Consider the following 18,523-nt stretch of genomic DNA (forward strand, 5'->3'; position numbering starts at 1 on the left):
GCTTATTTTTTGTTGACCACCTTCTTGGAGGGATGTGTTAAAAGCTCCAAATACAACTGCTCATTCATTCAACTTTCCTTGCAATTGTATCAACAGAAGTTCATGGTAACAGCTCAAGCCACAGGCACTAATGTCTGCAGGGTATCACCAGACCACCAAAACAGCACCCCCACTCCTGATGCTCTCATTACCTACTCTTTCCAAACACCTCAGGACGATCTTCAGTCCCCAGCACAGCCTTCTTGTCCTTCATTCCTGAAACCTGTGCCTCCTTGGCTTCTTGGGGCTGGCTCCAGGGCAGAGCCGGAAGGCTGTGCGAGAACCACCTGGCCTGGCACTGGACCCAAAGGTGTTCAACCACAACCAGCTCACTGCTACCAAAAGCAGAGATCCCCAATTTCCCAAAGTCATATACAGAATAGTCTTCAGGGCACATTATGGACTGAAGCAGGGTGAAATACAGCACTGTGTCACTTCAAACAGATTTCATTTGTCAAGGTTAAATCTGACTTTGTTATATACACTCTTGGTAAACAAACAAACATGCAAACAAAAGACAGTAACTCACCTTCCCCCATAAGCAGGCTATAAGGTTTAGAGCAGATCCATAGACAGCAAAGGTTCAGACGTATTGAACTCCGAGCATCATAACCACAGCAGGTGATTTACAGAAGGGTTGACTTTTGTCGTGGAGCCCACCGACCTAAAACACAAAAACACAGGGCTGCGTGAGCGCTCCGGTGCAGGGCCTGTCCGCCAGCACTGGGCTTCAACGGAACTGCCTCTTGCCTTCAACACAGCAGTCAGCACCTCTTCAGCATTCGAGTACAAGGCACGGTGTGAGTGTGTAGACGGAGTGCCAGCAAGCGCTCCCCCTGGGGCTCTTCCCCTCAACACCCCAAATGAGGTGACTCAACCCAAAGGCAGGCTTCCACTTCACAAGTGAGACGTCTACATGAAATGTTTTGACAAAACTGCACTTACTTATGTATTTCCTTATATCTACACTGATTTTTAAAAAATATTTATTAAATTATATATTAATTTAAATACATTGCTGGTTTTCTAATTTCACTGATAGTGAACAAATTTCATCTAATTTCTTCAATTTCAGCATGGTCTTAGAGGAGAGACTTGGAAAAAAAAGGCACACTTGAGGTTGGACGTGGTGGCTCATGCCTGTAATCCCAGCACTTTGGGAGGCCAAGACGGGAGGATCACTTAAGGTCAGGAGTTTGAGGCCAGCCTGAGCAACATGGTGAAACCCCCATCTCTACCAAAATACAAAAAATTAGCCAGGGTGGTGGCGGGCACCTGTAATCCCAGCTACTCCGGAGGCTGAGGCAGGAGAATTGCTTGAACCCGGGAGGCCGGGGTTGCAGTGAGCTGAGATTGCGCCACTGCATTGCAGCCTGAGTGTGACAGAGTGGGTGAGACTCCGTCTCAAAAAGAAAAAAAAAAAAAAAAAGGCATATTTGGAACCTTGGGAGAAAAAGGGAAGGAAGGATGGAAAGAGTAGAAATTCAGTTTCCTACAGAAATAAAAGCATAGCAAGGCATAAGAAGACACAGATTTAATCCATCTCCAAATGCACCATTCAGTTTTTTTCTAAAAAGAACCTACGTTTTTGCTGACCAACAAAAAAGGATGCTATTGGACAAAGAAACCTGGTAAACCACCCGTGTCCCTCGGCACGTCCGTTCCCAGCTAGAAACACCTGTTACTGCTAGTGCAGGAAAATCCAAGTGCTTTTAAAATAAATAGAAAAAAGGCATGCAAAATCCCTTTGGTTAAATGATGCTCTCCAAGTCGCAGACACTCCTGAAGTCCATCACGGCTCTGAGAGAGGAAAATGGGGTGTGGGCACTAAAACTTCTTCAGCTAATGGAACTGAGAACTCCCACCCAGCGATGCGGTCCAAAGCAAAATGAGTAAAAGCTGAGAAACAGAAATGAAACACTAAAAACACCCGGAACACAAATGCACAGTTAAAACAAGAAACTGTGAAATGAGAGTTAATTTAACCCAGGAAATAAATGAAAGAGAATGACACAATTAGCCTAGAAATGAGACTAAAGTTACAAGGTACCAAAAGAGAGAGAGATTCAGCCGAGTGTGAGGCAGGACAACGGAAGGAGGCTGATCCATCCAGGCTGACTTCCTGGAACTAAATCAAATGAAAGCTCCTCAGCAATGACAGGGATGTGAACGGCTTTGCAACTAGCTGCACTTCACCCTCTCCATTCACAGCATTTACCCTTTGTAACTTCGTATGCATCCTCCTCTGCACTTACACAGAGCACACACTCCGAGTAGCATCCTCTCCATCTACAGTAGGGTGCATTCTAAGTAAATGACTCTGACTTCATTCTCTTCATTTTCATAGACTACTCGCCAAGTAACCAGTGGGAAACCTCTAGAGTATTGAAACCCCAGAAAATTCTGTAAGCTCCTGAGCCCCAATGGTCAGGCTGCTCCCACACCATGGCATGTACTTTTGTTCGCAATAAATCCCTGCTTTTGCTTTCCTTGCTTCGTTTGTGTGTTTTGTCCAATCCTTTGTTCGAGACGCCACCTGGACACCCTCTACTGGTTCCTTACTGCATAAGGAACACTGCAGGAGGACTGAGAACATAAAGAGAACATGAGGCCCACCAAGAGGTGAGAGACGTGCAGAGAAACTGCCAGATACTGAGCCCAGGCCAACAAAGACCCAACTAACACAGACTGGAGTTCCCAAAAAAGAAAAGCAAAACTACGAAACAGACCTAATACTTAAAATCCTAGAAGCGTTCTTAGGAAAAAAATAATCCACAAGTTGAAAGGCTCATCGTGTACTTGAACAAACTGACCCAGAACGGTGGCCCTGAAGGCACTCCCCGGTAATGATTACAAATGAAAGAGAAAATTCTTTGGGACTCCAGGCAAAAAGACCAGCTCATTCACAAAGGAAAGAAAATCAGCTGGGGATCAGACTTCCTGACTTCAATGTACAAGGTAAGTGAACAGTGGAGCAATTATTTTCATAAACTCAAGTAAAAATAAAGTGTGACCAAAGGATTTTATGTCAGCCAAACTGTCCAAAATTAAAGCTCTAGAGAAATAGTTTTAAATAGCTAAGAACTCAATGAACACTGTGTTTCCAGGCCCAAACCTACTACAAAAGAATCTCCCTCAAGCCAAGAGACCACTGGGAAACTTGACATAAACAAAAATAACAAATATGTTGAGCACAGACTAAAACAGAAAGTGAGGATAAGGATGGAGGTGGGGTGTGAAACAGCTTCTTATTGGGAAGCATGCTGTTCTGCAAAAGTAAAAATACAGCAAATAAATCAGAGGTAGATGAATCAGAAAAAAAGGAATGTAGAATAAGCTCATAGACTGATGCATGAAAAATAGGTGGGAGAAAAGAATCCCACCAGACAAGCCAAAATAAAGAGGTCAGAGGAAGAAACAAGGGACTAAGGGGCAATGAGAGGTGTTATTATAACAGTAGCCAGCAGGACAAAACATAGACCTTCCTAAATGCCAGAAACAATAGAAAAAAAAAGCAAAGACACAAACCACATTTAAAAAATAAAAAGACGCACAATAAATAAAACACAACACACACATTAAATACAGGAGCAAGTTATGTGGCAGTTGGGACTGGACATACCGGTCCTAGCAACACATGAGCAAATGTAAATGGCTTTGGCCCTGTGAAAAGTTTCCACTTGGCTCACAAAGCCAGCTCTGCTTTACACAAGAGACATGACAATTGCCAAGTGATTTGAAAAGGCTAAATGTCAAGGAATGAGCAGAAGCACGTGAGGCCAATGCACCAGGCTGAAGAGCAGGGATTGCAATCTGCCTGTCAGACAAGGTCCAGTCTCACCTCAAAGCAGGAAGAAAGACCAACAAGGGCATTTCTTGATGCCAGAGGACCCAGTGCACAGTGAAGCCATATGAGTTAAAATTTCTACTAGAACCCCCAAACACAGAAGCTGGCTTTATAATGCGGAAACTATAGGTGTTGGGGAAAGAAACAGAAACATAAGAATAGCAATCATTAACACACGACTGTCAGCCATGGCAAGGTAAGGGGTCAAAAATAACTCAACATGGGAGGCCGAGATGGGCGGATCACGAGGTCAGGTGATCGAGACCATCTTGGCTAACACGGTGAAACCCCATTTCTACTAAAAATACAAAAAATTAGCCGGGCGTGTTGGCGGGCGCCTGTAGTCCCAGCTACTCGGGAGGCTGAGGCAGGAGAATGGCGTGAACCCCGGGGGGCGGAGCTTGCAGTGAGCCGAGATCGCGCCACTGCACTCCAGCCTGGGGTACACAGCGAGACTCCGCCTCAAAAAAAAAAAAAAAAGAAAAAAAGTAACTCAACATGAAAGAGAGCTAATAACAGGAGGTAGGTCTTAGGGACATTACATCAATCTTTGTACTCCAATAATAGAGATTATATTTTCTTCTTAAACATACTTGAAACATTCAGTAAAGAAAAAAAAACTAGCTTGTATTAGGGCACAAAGAAAACCTCAGTAAGTTACATGAAATAGAAATGGCACAGACAGCAGACAGCAGTCTATGCTAACAATGCAAGACCAGAAAATAATGAACTTTAACCAAAGGCTATTTCCTTGGTAATTTATATCATTTTAGAAACACCTAAGGGGAACTGGTTCATGATGTATATCAATATAGTTCTAGATATCTCCCTAATAAGTCCCTAAATTGGTAAGGAACCCCATGAGACCAGACACTGGGAGAGTGACGTGACAGAACGACACGTTCCTGCAGTGACCCGCCTCTTCCACCCTCATGCACACGCCCTCCCGGGGGAGCCTGAGAGCAGGCCCCTGGGGGAGCTGGATACAAGCGAGATGGAATCTCCACGCGGAAATGCTCGGCAGCCCCCTTTTCAGTGGGAAACATAGCTGTTTAGGAAGGCAAGGAGACGGGGGAGATGAAGGCGGCGTGGGATCCCCTTCCTCACCTCTGGCCTGCTCTGGCTGTGAGACCCCGGGAGTTACAGCAGAGCAATGGCTTTAACATCTTGCTGAACATGCTGAACTGGCTGCCACAACAGATCAGCTTCAAAGGCAAGGACCCTAAGGGTGTCACATTCCCTCCTGGGCACAGTCCAGACAAAAGCAGTGCACTCAGCTGCAAACTACACACATGCATACACATGGCAAAGGCACACACTCACAAACGTGTGCATACGGGTGCTTAAGCAGCTCACACACATGCATACACAGGCAAAGGCACACACTCACACGTGTGGACACAGGTGCTTAAGCAGCTCACACACATGCATACACAGGCAAAGGCACACACTCACACGTGTGGACACAGGTGCTTAAGCAGCTCACACACATGCATACACAGGCAAAGGCACACACTCACACGTGTGGACACAGGTGCTTAAGCAGCTCACACACATGCATACACAGGCAAAGGCACACACTCACACGTGTGGACACAGGTGCTTAAGCAGCTCACACACATGCATACACAGGCAAAGGCACACACTCACACATGTGTGGACACAGGTGCTTAAGCAGCTCACATGCATACACACGGCAAAGGCACACACACATGTGTGGATACAGGTGCTTAAGCAGCTCACACGCATACACACAGCAAAGGCACACACTTACACACATGTGCACATGGGTGCTTAAGCAGCTCACAACATTATCCAGGCTCTTAAGAAATGGCTTCAGCTTCACCAGAAGGTTTCAAACCTCAGACAATCACAAGGCAGCGTGCTGTCTCTCTGTAACATTCTCCTCATGCCTCTCAGCGTCAGGGCAACCGCTTCAGACAGGAAACCATGACTTGGTAAGAGATCATCTGGTGGCAGGTGCCCCTTGCTAACCAAGGCTGGTTAAGATTAACAAAAGGCATAAGAGAGCAGAACTGTCGGTGACCCCTCCGTAGGTGGACTCCTTGGGAATCCAGGTATGGTCCTTTTATGGAGAAGAGTTTAGAAGATATTCAAGCTGATACCTTAAATCTCTGGGATACCCAGTAAAAAAGTCTAAGAATTCATAAAAGGAAGCTTCTGATGAACGCAAAATTTTGTTCAACCTTAAATAAAGCATATATATATATATAAACTGTATATATAAAACTATATATAAAAATAAAGCATATATAAACTTTATATATGTATATAAAGCTTGTATATATATATGTGTGTGTATACTTTATATATATGTATATAAACTCAGACCAGTCTTCTTCTTATGAATCTGCCTGGAGAGGAAGAAAGAAGAACCATGGTTTCATATGTACCAGAGTTTGGACCCTAACGTTGCCACTTTTGTGGGCTAACATCCAGAACTATCTCCGTTCTGTCACGTCTAAGATGAGGAAGCCACGCTGCCCTTGTGGTGCGCGTGGAACCATGCTGCAGGGAGCACTGACACATAATGCTCATAGAGGAGTGGGGAGCCCAGCCTTTGTGGTACGCATGGAGCCATGCTGCAGGGAGCACCATCGGCAGGGAGCACCAACACACAGTGCTCACAGAGGAGTGGGGAGACCAGCCTGCCTACCATGTCCATTACTTCTGCCACACAAAAATCCTCCAGCCACACTGAATTCTACCCTGGCAGGTGTCCTGCGGCTGTGACAATACTGGAGGGAGGGTGGAGAATGTGACCCAAGGGCTCCCTCACCTCGGGCTGGGTGACATCTGGACCACGTGAAGGGCTCTGAAGGGCAGAGCAGCACCACCCACTCCTGCCACCCAATCATAAGAGTCCTGAGGTGCTGGGGCACCTCCCACCCAACATGTCTATGCTCCATGCAGCAGTGCGCAAGACCTCCCTAAAGTGGGGCTCTCACCAAGACAGCAAAGCATTTCGTAATGCAGTGGGTCAATCGTCCGGCTCAAAGGGCAGCCTTGGAGCTGGACAGACCAGCCCGATGAAAAATGAGCACGGCCTCGTCCGCAACCAGACTGCCGGAGCTGGGGCCTGCAATTCCGGGTAGAAACACTGAGAAGAAAGACTGAAAGAAGCTCAAGGAGAGAGACGAGCATTAATGGAGGAAGAATGCTACAAGAAGGAGCAGTGAGGTCAGAGGTCACAGGCCCCAAATCGCCCATCTGGTGGGAGATGCCAACATACCTCTCTCCTTTACACTTCACACAAGTATACCCCACAAAAGTAATAAAGATGCAGAATATATTAACAGCACAAACAACATGATAGTGCATATGTGTGTCTGTGTGTATATAAAACCCTGTACCTGACAAGCAGAGGTAACACATTCTCCTAAGGCTCTCAGAGAACAAAACAAAAATTGATAACGTTTTAGTTCACAATGCAGGTTTCAACAAATGTTGAAAACATGGAGTCCACAGAACATATCTCCTACTCAGTAGGCAATTAAATATCATTAGCAAAAGATAACTTTACAATTCCCTTGGACATAACACTTTTTAAACATTTCTAGATAAGAAATGGATGAGATCAGAAAACAGACCTCAACAATAATAAAATTATTGCATGCCAAAATTTGTAGCAAACAGCTGCAACAGAACTCACAGTAAAGTTTAGAGCTTTTAAAAGGAGTAAAGAAACACAAAATTAGTGAGTCACGAATCCCATTTAAAAAGTTAGAAAAAGAACAGAAAGTATCCACAGAAAGTGGAAAGAAGGTAATAATAAAGAAAAGTTCAGAAGTTAAGCAAAGAAACAAAGGCAACTGAGAAGATCAGTAAATATAAAATTTGGTTCTTAAAGTCTAAATAATATACAACCCTCTGATGAGATTAATCAAGAAAAACAACTGCAAAGGCACAGGGGATGGCAGTCACGTAAAAGAAGCCATGCCTTCTGGTTCTGAACAGGACGGAATAGACACCTCTCTCCCTATACTTCCTGCTGAGCACAGCCAACCACTCTCGACATTACATGTGGTACAAACAGAAGAGAACCCTGAAAGCTGGAGGGAAGAAGGGGGACTTGCTGGGCCCTTGAGATTTGAAGAATGACACAGCAGTGAGTTCGCTATTCTTTGGGTTTCTTATTTGTTTGTTCACTTCGTTTGTGTTTCCTCCTGTATATTTCAGACAGGTCACGGGAAAAGCTTGCAACTTAAAAATGCCAAAGGATACACACCGGAAAAAAAAGTCTCAAGAAAACTCTCTCTAGGGAAAGGAATGGGAAAGGGGGAACCTATTAAATCAGAAAGCATTTGAGAATACCTGCCCTACTCCATGCAGAGAGGACAGGACACACACAGTGCCCTGCCCTGTCAGCGGGGCTGAGCTGAGAGCCTCAGCTTCCACTCCCACCCAGCAGTACCAAGCACCCTTCTCCCCACCAGTGATGTCCCCAGGATCCAGGGAGGAGCCTGGATCTCCACCCTAGCTTGCTGGTAACAAGACATCCCTTCCCCATGGTGTCAACAGAGGCCAAAACAGAAGATTGATGTAAGATTCAGACTCTCATAACATAATAACCTATACTTCCAGGACACAAACAAAAATTATTTGTCATGCCAAACATTAGGCATACCTTAACATGAAAGAGAAAAGAAAATCAACAGAGGCCAACAATGAGATAACAGAGATGCTACAATTCCCTTACCAGGATTTTAAAGCAGCTTCACTGAGCTTTTTACAGACAGGCTTAAACCAAGTTTCTAAAAAAGCCTCAGCAAATAAGCAGGCGATATGGAGAACGAACAAACAAACAAAATAAAAAATGAAACAGACAATCTCAATATCCCTACAGCAATTAAAGCAATTGAATTTATGATTTCTCACACCAAGTGGGAATCTAGGTGAATATCCTGAGAGCAAATGGAGAAACTCCAAATCGTACTTGTAGACTCCAAGTTCCAGGAAAGTAACAAGAAAACACAACACAACAAAAAAGAACTATTAAGGAGTTCACTGGAAATTTAAGCCATGCTGAAGGGCCTAAGTCCTCAAGGATCTCAGAAATACACAATGAAGATTCACTTCTGCACAGAGAATCGCCTGGAAGAAAACTGCCCAAAGCAAAACACAAATTCAGCTAGCCTGGAACACGAGGCATTTTTGTATTGAAAGTGCTAGAGAAAGAGAGATCCAGAGGAGGTGAGCCCCAGCACGTACTGGTGGTGACAAAGGGCAGTGATTGAAGGCAACAAACAGCTCAGCGTGGAGAGTGACAGGCTGTGCGTCTCTAGACAACAGAGTCAGGGAAGGGAACCCTCCTGAGTTGAAAGTGATTTCCAGAGACAGAAGTGTCCACACACAGGGGCCTCAAACATATTTCACCATAACAACAGAGAGACCTCTTGGTTGTTGAGGCTAGGAATGCTACTTTGGCTCATTCCCAATTCCTCTACAGAAAACTTTCTCCTAATAGTCTAGGAAGGCTCTTATTTAAAAATGGGACACAAAGAATTATGATCAAATCCCGTATGAGAATATTACCAAAAAGAAGTAAAAGTATGATAAATAACACAGTAGCAGATAATGAAAATATACCAAAAAACTAAGGACACAAAGAAAACAAAACTCATAGCGTAATATGTGAAACTGAACTAAAAATTGAGAAAATAACCATCATTTTAGAAGAACATAATTTAAAATAGTATTAGAACATCTCAGAAGTGGAATGGCAAGAAAACAGGAAGACATTTTATTATTGACGGAACTCACGAACAAACTAGATTTTTGTTTTCAGAAACGAAAAGTAGAAGAAATGTAAGAGTAAGGAGACATCACAGAAGGCACAGGAATAAAACAGAAAGAAGAGAATGAAAATAATTAAACAGAAAGAGAGGTAAAAAAGGTTCAGGAGAACATGACAGACACAAAAGACAGGCAAAAGAGATCCAACATACATACAACTGTGATTCCTGCTGCATCTTCCAAGAGTGTGGAGAGACACACAGTCCTGCATTAATGACGAGAATATATTCTGAGAAATGCACTGTTAGGCGATTTCATCACTGTGCAAACATCGTAGAATATACTTACCCAAACCTAGGTGAGAAAGCTGACACACCCAGGCTACACGGTATAGCCTATTGCTCTTAGGCTACAAAGTGGTACACAACACATGACTGTACTGAATACTGTAGGCAACTGTTGACACAATTCTAAGTATTTGTGTATCTAAACATACCTAAACAACATAGAAAAGGTACAATGAAATATGGTATAAGAGATTTTAAAAGGCCGGGTGCAGTGGCTCACATCTGTAATCCCAGCACTTTGGAAAGCTGAGGCAGGAGGATCAGCTGAGCCTAGGAGTTTGAGACCAGCCTAGGGAATGTAGGGAGACCTCAGCTCTACAAAAAAATTTAAAATTAGCCTGGCATGGTGGCACATGCCAGCTATTCAGGAAGCTAAGGTGGGAAGACCATCGGAGCTCAGGAGGTCAAGGCTGCAGTGAGCCAATAATAAAATGGCATACCTATCTAGGGCACTTATTATGAATAGAGCTCACAGGACTGGAAGTTGCTCTGGGTGAGTCCATGAGTGAGTGGTGAGTAAATATGAAGGCTTGGGACAGGATGACTACTGTAGACTTTAGAGATACTGTACACTTAGGTTATCCTAATTTTATGAGAATATTTTTCTTTCTTCAATAAATTAAATTAGTTTACTGTTAACTTTTTTTTTTTTTTTTTTTTGAGACGGAGTCTCACTCTGTCACCCAGGCTGGAGTGCAGTGGCACAATCTCAGCTCACTGCAAGCTCCACCTCCCGGGTTCACACCATTCTCCTGCCTCAGCCTCCTGAGTAGCTGGGACTACAGGCGCCCTCCACCATGCCCGGCTAATTTTTTTGTATTTTTTTTTTTTAGTAGAGATGGGGTTTCACCATGTTAGCCAGGATGGTCTCGATCTCCTGACCTTGTGATTTGCCCATCTCGGCCTTCCAAAGTGCTAGGATTACAGGCGTGAGCCACCGTGCCCAGCCTACTGTAACATTTTTACTCTATAAGCTTTTAAATTTTTTTATAGTACTTAGCTTAAAACACACACACAGAAATTGTACAACTCCACAAAATATTTTCTATATATCTTTATTTTATAAGCTTCTTTCTATTCTTAAAATTGTTATATTTTTATTTTTAAACTTTTGGTTAAAAACTAAGACATAGGGGTAGGCGTGGTGGCTCACGTCTGTAATCCCAGCACTTTGGGAGGCCGAGGCAGGTGGATCCCTTGAGGTCAGGAGTTTGAGACCAGCCTGACCAACACGGTAAAACCCCGTCTCTACTAAAAATACAAAAATTAGCCAGGTGTGGTGGTGGGCACCTGCAATCCCAGCTACTCGGGAGGCTGAGGCAGAAGTGCTTGAACCTGGGAAGTGGAGGCTGCAGTGAGCCGAGTTCGTACCACTGCCCTCCAGCCTGGGCAACAAGGTGAGACTCCATCTCAAAAACAACAACAACAACAAAACTAAGACATAAACACACACATCAGCTTAGGCCTACACACAGTCAGAATCACCATGGCGTAAAGCAACATATTTAAGATACTAAAGAGAAAAATGTGAACCAAGGATTTTATGGAGCCAAATTACCCTTCTCCTGTGAAGGCTACAGATAAAAAGATATGACTCCACAAGAACACAGGAAATATTTTTCTGAGGAGCCCATCCTGAAGAACATAATATAAAATGGGGTTGGGCCAACCACAAAATAATTGGAGAAGCTTTGTCATAAGGTATGGTGGTAAGTGTCAAACACATTTAACTACTGAACTAGGACTAAGTGATGGAGTTAAGGGTGACAGGATAATATGTAACCATTAAATGTGCTTAAAATATAAAGTTAATACACTAATGAAATGGGAGAAGAGGTGGGAGAGCAAACAAAAATTAGGAGTGGGAGAGGAGGAAGAAGAGATTTCTGGCTAATTTTAATACTGCTTATAATAGTAAGTCAATAGAAATTATGTAAAAAGAGGGGTTTATGTGAATTATATAGTGATAATGTAAGGCCAAGAAAAAAAATACAAACCTTCCTAAAAGTGAAAAGAAATATGAACATGGAGGAAAAGTTTACTAAGTTGAAGAATTCATGTATGCACACATTTGTTCATGTTTTCAAAAAGAAAAAATGGAAAGATTAAAAAAATTAAAAGCTACTTACAGGAGAAGGAAGGGAACTGAATGGAGAGAAAGGGAGGAAAGTGAGACTTTTGTGAATAGCCCTTGCAATAATTTTGACTTTAGAATCATGTAAGTGTTTGTATTTTACATAATCAAATGCAGGAATTTCAGTTGAAGCCATAACCACAGACAGAAGGACTGTGGGCACTGACCTTAAAACACAGGAACCTGACTGCATATCCTCAAGGGAATATATTATACAGACAGAAAAAAGTGCAAAGAAATATACTGCTCTAAATTTAGTCATTAACCATAACATTGGTATTATTCTCCAAACCTGTTATATATTTATTTAGGCTAAAACAAATAAGTAATCATGGTAATGATGAGAGAAAAGAAAAACTAGTATAAATTTAAAATTTTTAAGTTAAAATAATGTAATCTTAAATATGATTTAGAAATATTTATCTTAATTTTCTCTTCTTTGAAAATTACAAACATTTCTTATTTCTGTTCACTAAATTATAAAAAATCAATGACAACCCAATTGCAATAAACAGTCCTAATACTCATGCTGTGGTCTCTAAATACTACTCCCCAAATAGTATTATTAGTAGTAGTAGTATCAGGACAAAAACAGGTCTCCTAAAAGAGTTTGATTCCAGGCGGTCTGTGGAAGAAAATATAAAAGGTAAGGTGGGAACACATATGACAGAAGGCAATAAAGCCATCCAAGACTGATGTGGTTACATCGGAAAGCGAGGGGAGCCCAAAAACCACAGAACAGTTTGAGTAAAGAGATGGCAGCTGCACTGGCCAAACTCCACTGTGTGTATAACATCCATCAGTTAACAATGATGCTTCACAGGGAGAGAAAAGCAGGGAAAGACACAAACTCACAGGACAACACTGGGGCTTCCAGAAACCAACTCATCCCAGTGAGAACAACTGAGTGCAAAGAATGAAGCATCTATCCTGCCTTTCTGGCATGAACCATAGTTGAGGTAACCAAACAGCCCTAGTGGATGAGGCAAATGTTATTCCACATAGATGAATCCCAACTAATAAGTACAGAAAGAACAACACAATTAGAAAATCACCATTCTGCAGCCCCTAATGGTGTACTGCATCCAGGCAATGACCATCAGTGAATATTGACAGCAAGCTGCAAGGCTGGTGGGGAACCCAGCAGTGGCAGATCAGGCTGACCCCCTAAGCTCACTCCTCAGTCTCAGCACCAGTGAAGGAGCGGCCAGACCACACGCCTCATCACGCCATGTGGAGCAACATGCAGTGCCACCTAGGAAGCTCGCTCGCCTCACAGGAAAAATAACTCTGAATGGAATCACGCCTCAGATCCACCAGGGCGAATATGGGGTTGCAGGTGGGCCCTGCACCATGCCAGAGGAGGCAGCCAGCCAAATCCAGAACGCAGGCATTCCACACGGCCGCTACCCGCAAGAGGCAGACAATCCAGGGCTACAAGTGGGCCTTCGACATGAAACCGCCCGCAGGAGAATTTCCACATGCACGTAGCCATGCCCTATAACGCGAAGCTAGGGCGCCGTGGCCTGTTCTCACAGCGCCATCCCTAGGCTCCAAGAGCCAGCATCCTGGGAGCTCCGCAGCGCTGTGCTGCTGCCTGTGGCTTGGACACAGATGTCACATAACATCATTTCCGCTGGAGGCACAGGCCTGCCCAGATTAAAGGGAGGGTCACAATCCCCTTCCTGGTGGGAGATGCATCAAAGTCACAGCACAAGAGCATGTGGAACGGGAGATACAGACCACAATGAAACGTTATTTATATTCACTGCGTTGGCAAACATTCAGAATGTTGGTGGACTGTAGATCATCTGTGGCGCTAACACGCTGCTGGGGGATGGGAATCGGTACCTGCGCTTTGAAATAAAAACTGACATGGTCCTGAAAGTTCCTGAAAGTTCATCTTTCACAGACTTTATGATGCAGCAATTCCACTTCCTTAAACCAAAAACACCTCACGTGTGCACCAAAAGAAACACACAGGAATGTCCATGGAAGCATCACTCACAATGGCAAGCGAGCCGCGTGACCCTGCTGGAAAAACAAATAATTATGCATATTCATACAGTGGCAAACTACGCAGCCGGGCACACAAGCTGCCACTCTGCCCAGAAACACACACCCATCTAAGACACCTTGTGTGTGACTAAAAAGAACAGGTTTGGGAAGTCTATGTAGGGACTGATACCACTTTCTAAGAGTTCAGAAATAAGCCATCATGTGTAATAAAATAAAATTATTTCCCCCTTCCTTCCTTCCTTCCTTCCCTCCCTCCCTCCCTCCCTTCTTTCTTTCTTTCTCCTTCCTTCCTTCCTTCCTTCCTTCCTTCCTTCCTTCCTTCCTTCCTTCCTTCCTCCCTCCCTCCCTCCCTCCCTCTCTCTCTCTCTTTCTTTCTTTCTCTTTCTTTCCCCTCTCTGGCCCAGGCTACAATCTACTCGGCTTGCTGCTGCCCCCGCCGCGGACTGCCTGGGACTGCCGGCGCCCGCCACCGCTGCCTGCCTTTTCTCCTTTGGATGCAGGCACGCGTTCGCCATCTTGGCCACGCTGGTCGCCAGCTCCTCACGCCGAGTGCTCTGCCCGCCTCAGCCTCCCGAGGTACTGGGACTACAGACGGAGTCTAGCTCACCCAGTGCTCGGTGTTGCCCGGGATGGAGGGCGGTGGCGTGGTCTGGCCTCGCGGCAGCCTCTACCCCCCGGCCGCCTGCCTTGGCCTGCCAGGGTGCTGGGATTGCAGCCCCTGCCCGGCCGCCGCCCCATCTGGAAGGTGGGGAGCGCCTCTGCCCGGCCGCCCCATCTGGGAGGTGAGGAGCACCTCTGCCCAGCCGCCCCGTCTGGGAAGTGAGGAGCGCCTCTGCCCGGCCGCCCCGTCTGGGAAGTGAGGAGCGCCTCTGCCCGGCCACCCACCGTCTGGGAAGTGAGGAGCGCCTCTGCCCGGCCACCCACCGTCTGGGAAGTGAGGAGCGCCTCTGCCCGGCCACCCACCGTCTGGGAAGTGAGGAGCGCCTCTGCCCGGCCGCCCCGTCTGGGAAGTGAGGAGCGCCTCTGCCCGGCCACCCACCGTCTGGGAAGTGAGGAGCGCCTCTGCCCGGCCACCCACCATCTGGGAAGTGAGGAGCGCCTCTGCCCGGCCACCCACCGTCTGGGAAGTGAGGAGCGCCTCTGCCCGGCCGCCCCGTCTGGGAAGTGAGGAGCGCCTCTGCCTGGCCACCCACCGTCTGGGAAGTGAGGAGCGCCTCTGCCCGGCCGCCCCGTCTGGGAAGTGAGGAGCGCCTCTGCCCGGCCACCCATCGTCTGGGAAGTGAGGAGCGCCTCTGCCCGGCCACCCATCGTCTGGGAAGTGAGGAGTGCCTCTGCCCGGCCACCCTGTCTGGGAAGTGAGGAGCGCCTCTGCCCGGCCGCCCTGTCTGGGAAGTGAGGAGCGCCTCTGCCCGGCCACCCATCGTCTGGGAAGTGAGGAGCGCCTCTGCCCGGCCACCCATCGTCTGGGAAGTGAGGAGCGCCTCTGCCCGGCCACCATGTCTGGGAAGTGAGGAGCGCTTCTGCCCGGCCACCCATCGTCTGGGAAGTGAGGAGCACCTCTGCCCGGCCTCCCATCGTCTGGGAGGTGAGGAGCGCCTCTGCCCGGCCGCCCCGTCCGGGAGGAAGTGAGGAGCGCCTCTGCCCGGCCGCCTCGTCTGGGAAGAAGTGAGGAGCGCCTCTGCCCGGCCGCCCCCGTCTGGGAAGAAGTGAGGAGCGCCTCTGCCCGGCCGCCCCGTCTGGGAAGTGAGGAGCGCCTCTGCCCGGCCGCCCCGTCCGGGAAGAAATGAGGAGCGCCTCTGCCCGGGCGCCCCATCCGGGAAGAAGTGAGGAGCTCCTCTGCCCGGCCGCCCCATCCGGGAAGAAGTGAGGAGCGCCTCTGCCCGGCCACCCACCGTCTGGGAAGTGAGGAGCGCCTCTGCCCGGCCACCCACCGTCTGGGAAGTGAGGAGCGCCTCTGCCCGGCCACCCACCATCTGGGAAGTGAGGAGCGCCTCTGCCCGGCCACCCACCATCTGGGAAGTGAGGAGCGCCTCTGCCCGGCCACCCACCGTCTGGGAAGTGAGGAGCGCCTCTGCCCGGCCGCCCCGTCTGGGAAGTGAGGAGCGCCTCTGCCCGGCCACCCACCGTCTGGGAAGTGAGGAGCGCCTCTGCCCGGCCGCCCCGTCTGGGAAGTGAGGAGCGCCTCTGCCCGGCCACCCATCGTCTGGGAAGTGAGGAGCGCCTCTGCCCGGCCACCCATCGTCTGGGAAGTGAGGAGTGCCTCTGCCCGGCCACCCTGTCTGGGAAGTGAGGAGCGCCTCTGCCCGGCCGCCCTGTCTGGGAAGTGAGGAGCGCCTCTGCCCGGCCACCCATCGTCTGGGAAGTGAGGAGCGCCTCTGCCCGGCCACCCATTGTCTGGGAAGTGAGGAGCGCCTCTGCCCGGCCACCATGTCTGGGAAGTGAGGAGCGCTTCTGCCCGGCCACCCATCGTCTGGGAAGTGAGGAGCACCTCTGCCCGGCCTCCCATCGTCTGGGAGGTGAGGAGCGCCTCTGCCCGGCCGCCCCGTCCGGGAGGAAGTGAGGAGCGCCTCTGCCCGGCCGCCCCGTCTGGGAAGAAGTGAGGAGCGCCTCTGCCCGGCCGCCCCCGTCTGGGAAGAAGTGAGGAGCACCTCTGCCCGGCCGCCCCGTCTGGGAAGTGAGGAGCGCCTCTGCCCGGCCGCCCCGTCCGGGAAGAAATGAGGAGCGCCTCTGCCCAGGCGCCCCATCCGGGAAGAAGTGAGGAGCTCCTCTGCCCGGCCGCCCCATCCGGGAAGAAGTGAGGAGCGCCTCTGCCCGGCCACCCACCGTCTGGGAAGTGAGGAGCGCCTCTGCCCGGCCGCCCCGTCTGGGAAGTGAGGAGCGCCTCTGCCCGGCCGCCCCGTCTGGGAAGTGAGGAGCGCCTCTGCCCGGCCGCCCCGTCTGGGAAGTGAGCAGCGCCTCTGCGAGGCCACCCCGTCCGGGAAGAAGTGAGGAGCGCCTCTGCCAGGCCACCCCGTCCGGGAAGAAGTGAGGAGCGCCTCTGCCCGGCCACCCACCGTCTGGGAAGTGAGGAGCGCCTCTGCCCGGCCACCCACCGTCTGGGAAGTGAGGAGCGCCTCTGCCCGGCCGCCCCGTCTGGGAAGTGAGGAGCGCCTCTGCCCGGCCACCCCTCGTCTGGGAAGTGAGGAGCGCCTCTGCCCGGCCACCCATCGTCTGGGAAGTGAGGAGCGCCTCTGCCCGGCCGCCCCGTCTGGGAAGTGAGGAGCTCCTCTGCCCGGCCGCCCCGTCTGGGAAGTGAGGAGCTCCTCTGCCCGGCCACCCATCGTCTGGGAAGTGAGGAGCGCCTCTGCCCAGCCTCCCATCGTCTGGGAGGTGAGGAGCGCCTCTGCCCGGCCGCCCCGTCCGGGAGGAAGTGAGGAGCGCCTCTGCCCGGCCGCCCCGTCCGGGAGGAAGTGAGGAGCGCCTCTGCCCGGCCGCCCCGTCCGGGAAGAAGTGAGGAGCGCCTCTGCCCGGCCGCCCTGTCCGGAAAGAAGTGAGGAGCGCCTCTGCCCGGCCGCCCCGTCTGGGAAGTGAGGAGCGCCTCTGCCCGGCCGCCCCGTCCGGGAAGAAATGAGGAGCGCCTCTGCCTGGGCGCCCCATCCGGGAAGAAGTGAGGAGCGCCTCTGCACAGCCACCCATCGTCTGGGAAGTGAGGAGCGCCTCTGCCCGGCCGCCCCGTCCGAGAAGAAGTGAGGAGTGCCTCTGCCCGGCCGCCCCGTCCAGGAAGAAGTGAGGAGCGCCTCTGCCCGGCCGCCCCGTCCGGGAAGAAGTGAGGAGCGCCTCTGCCCGGCCGCCCCGTCCGGGAAGAAGTGAGGAGCGCCTCTGCCCGGCCGCCCCGTCCGGGAAGAAGTGAGGAGCGCCTCTGCCCGGCCGCCCCGTCTGGGAGGTGAGGAGCGCCTCTGCCCGGCCACCCATCGTCTGGGAGGTGAGGAGCGCCTCTGCCCGGCCACCCATCGTCTGGGAGGTGAGGAGCGCCTCTGTTCGGCCACCCATCGTCTGGAAAGTGAGGAGCGCCTCTGCCCGGCTGCCCCATCTGGGAAGTGAGGAGTGCCTCTGCCCGGACACCCATCGTCTGGGAGGTGAGGAGCGCCTCTGCCCGGCCGCCCATCGTCTGGGAAGTGAGGAGCGCCTCTGCCCGGCCACCCATCGTCTGGGAAGTGGGGAGCACCTCTGCCCGACCACCCATCGTCTGGGAAGTGAGGAGCGCCTCTGCCCGGCCACCTATCGTCTGGGAAGAAGTGAGGAGCGTCTCTGCCTGGCCGCCCCGTCTGGGAAGTGAGGAGCCCCTCTGCCCGGCCGCCCCGTGTCTGGGTAGAAGTGAGGAGCTCCTCTGCCTGGCCGCTC

At 49.6% G+C, this 18,523-nt stretch overlaps 1 protein-coding gene across 42 annotated transcripts in view; it reads right to left on the reverse strand.

Moving 5' to 3' along the window:
- Positions 1-18,523, reverse strand: part of PCBP3 (poly(rC) binding protein 3) — a 286,767-nt gene that overhangs the window by 88,976 nt on the left and 179,268 nt on the right. For all 42 annotated transcript variants that reach the window (XR_010121153.1, XR_010121152.1, XM_055279975.2 and 39 more), the window contains one exon: positions 569-703. Coding sequence is in view for 40 of the 42 variants with exons in the window: in XM_055279975.2 (XP_055135950.1) it covers positions 569-578 (10 nt within the window). In the remaining 2 variants the exon portion in view is untranslated. The remainder of the gene's footprint in view (positions 1-568; positions 704-18,523) is intronic.

This window comes from Symphalangus syndactylus, chromosome 5, assembly GCF_028878055.3.
Source record: "Symphalangus syndactylus isolate Jambi chromosome 5, NHGRI_mSymSyn1-v2.1_pri, whole genome shotgun sequence".
Classification (NCBI taxonomy): domain Eukaryota; kingdom Metazoa; phylum Chordata; class Mammalia; order Primates; family Hylobatidae; genus Symphalangus; species Symphalangus syndactylus.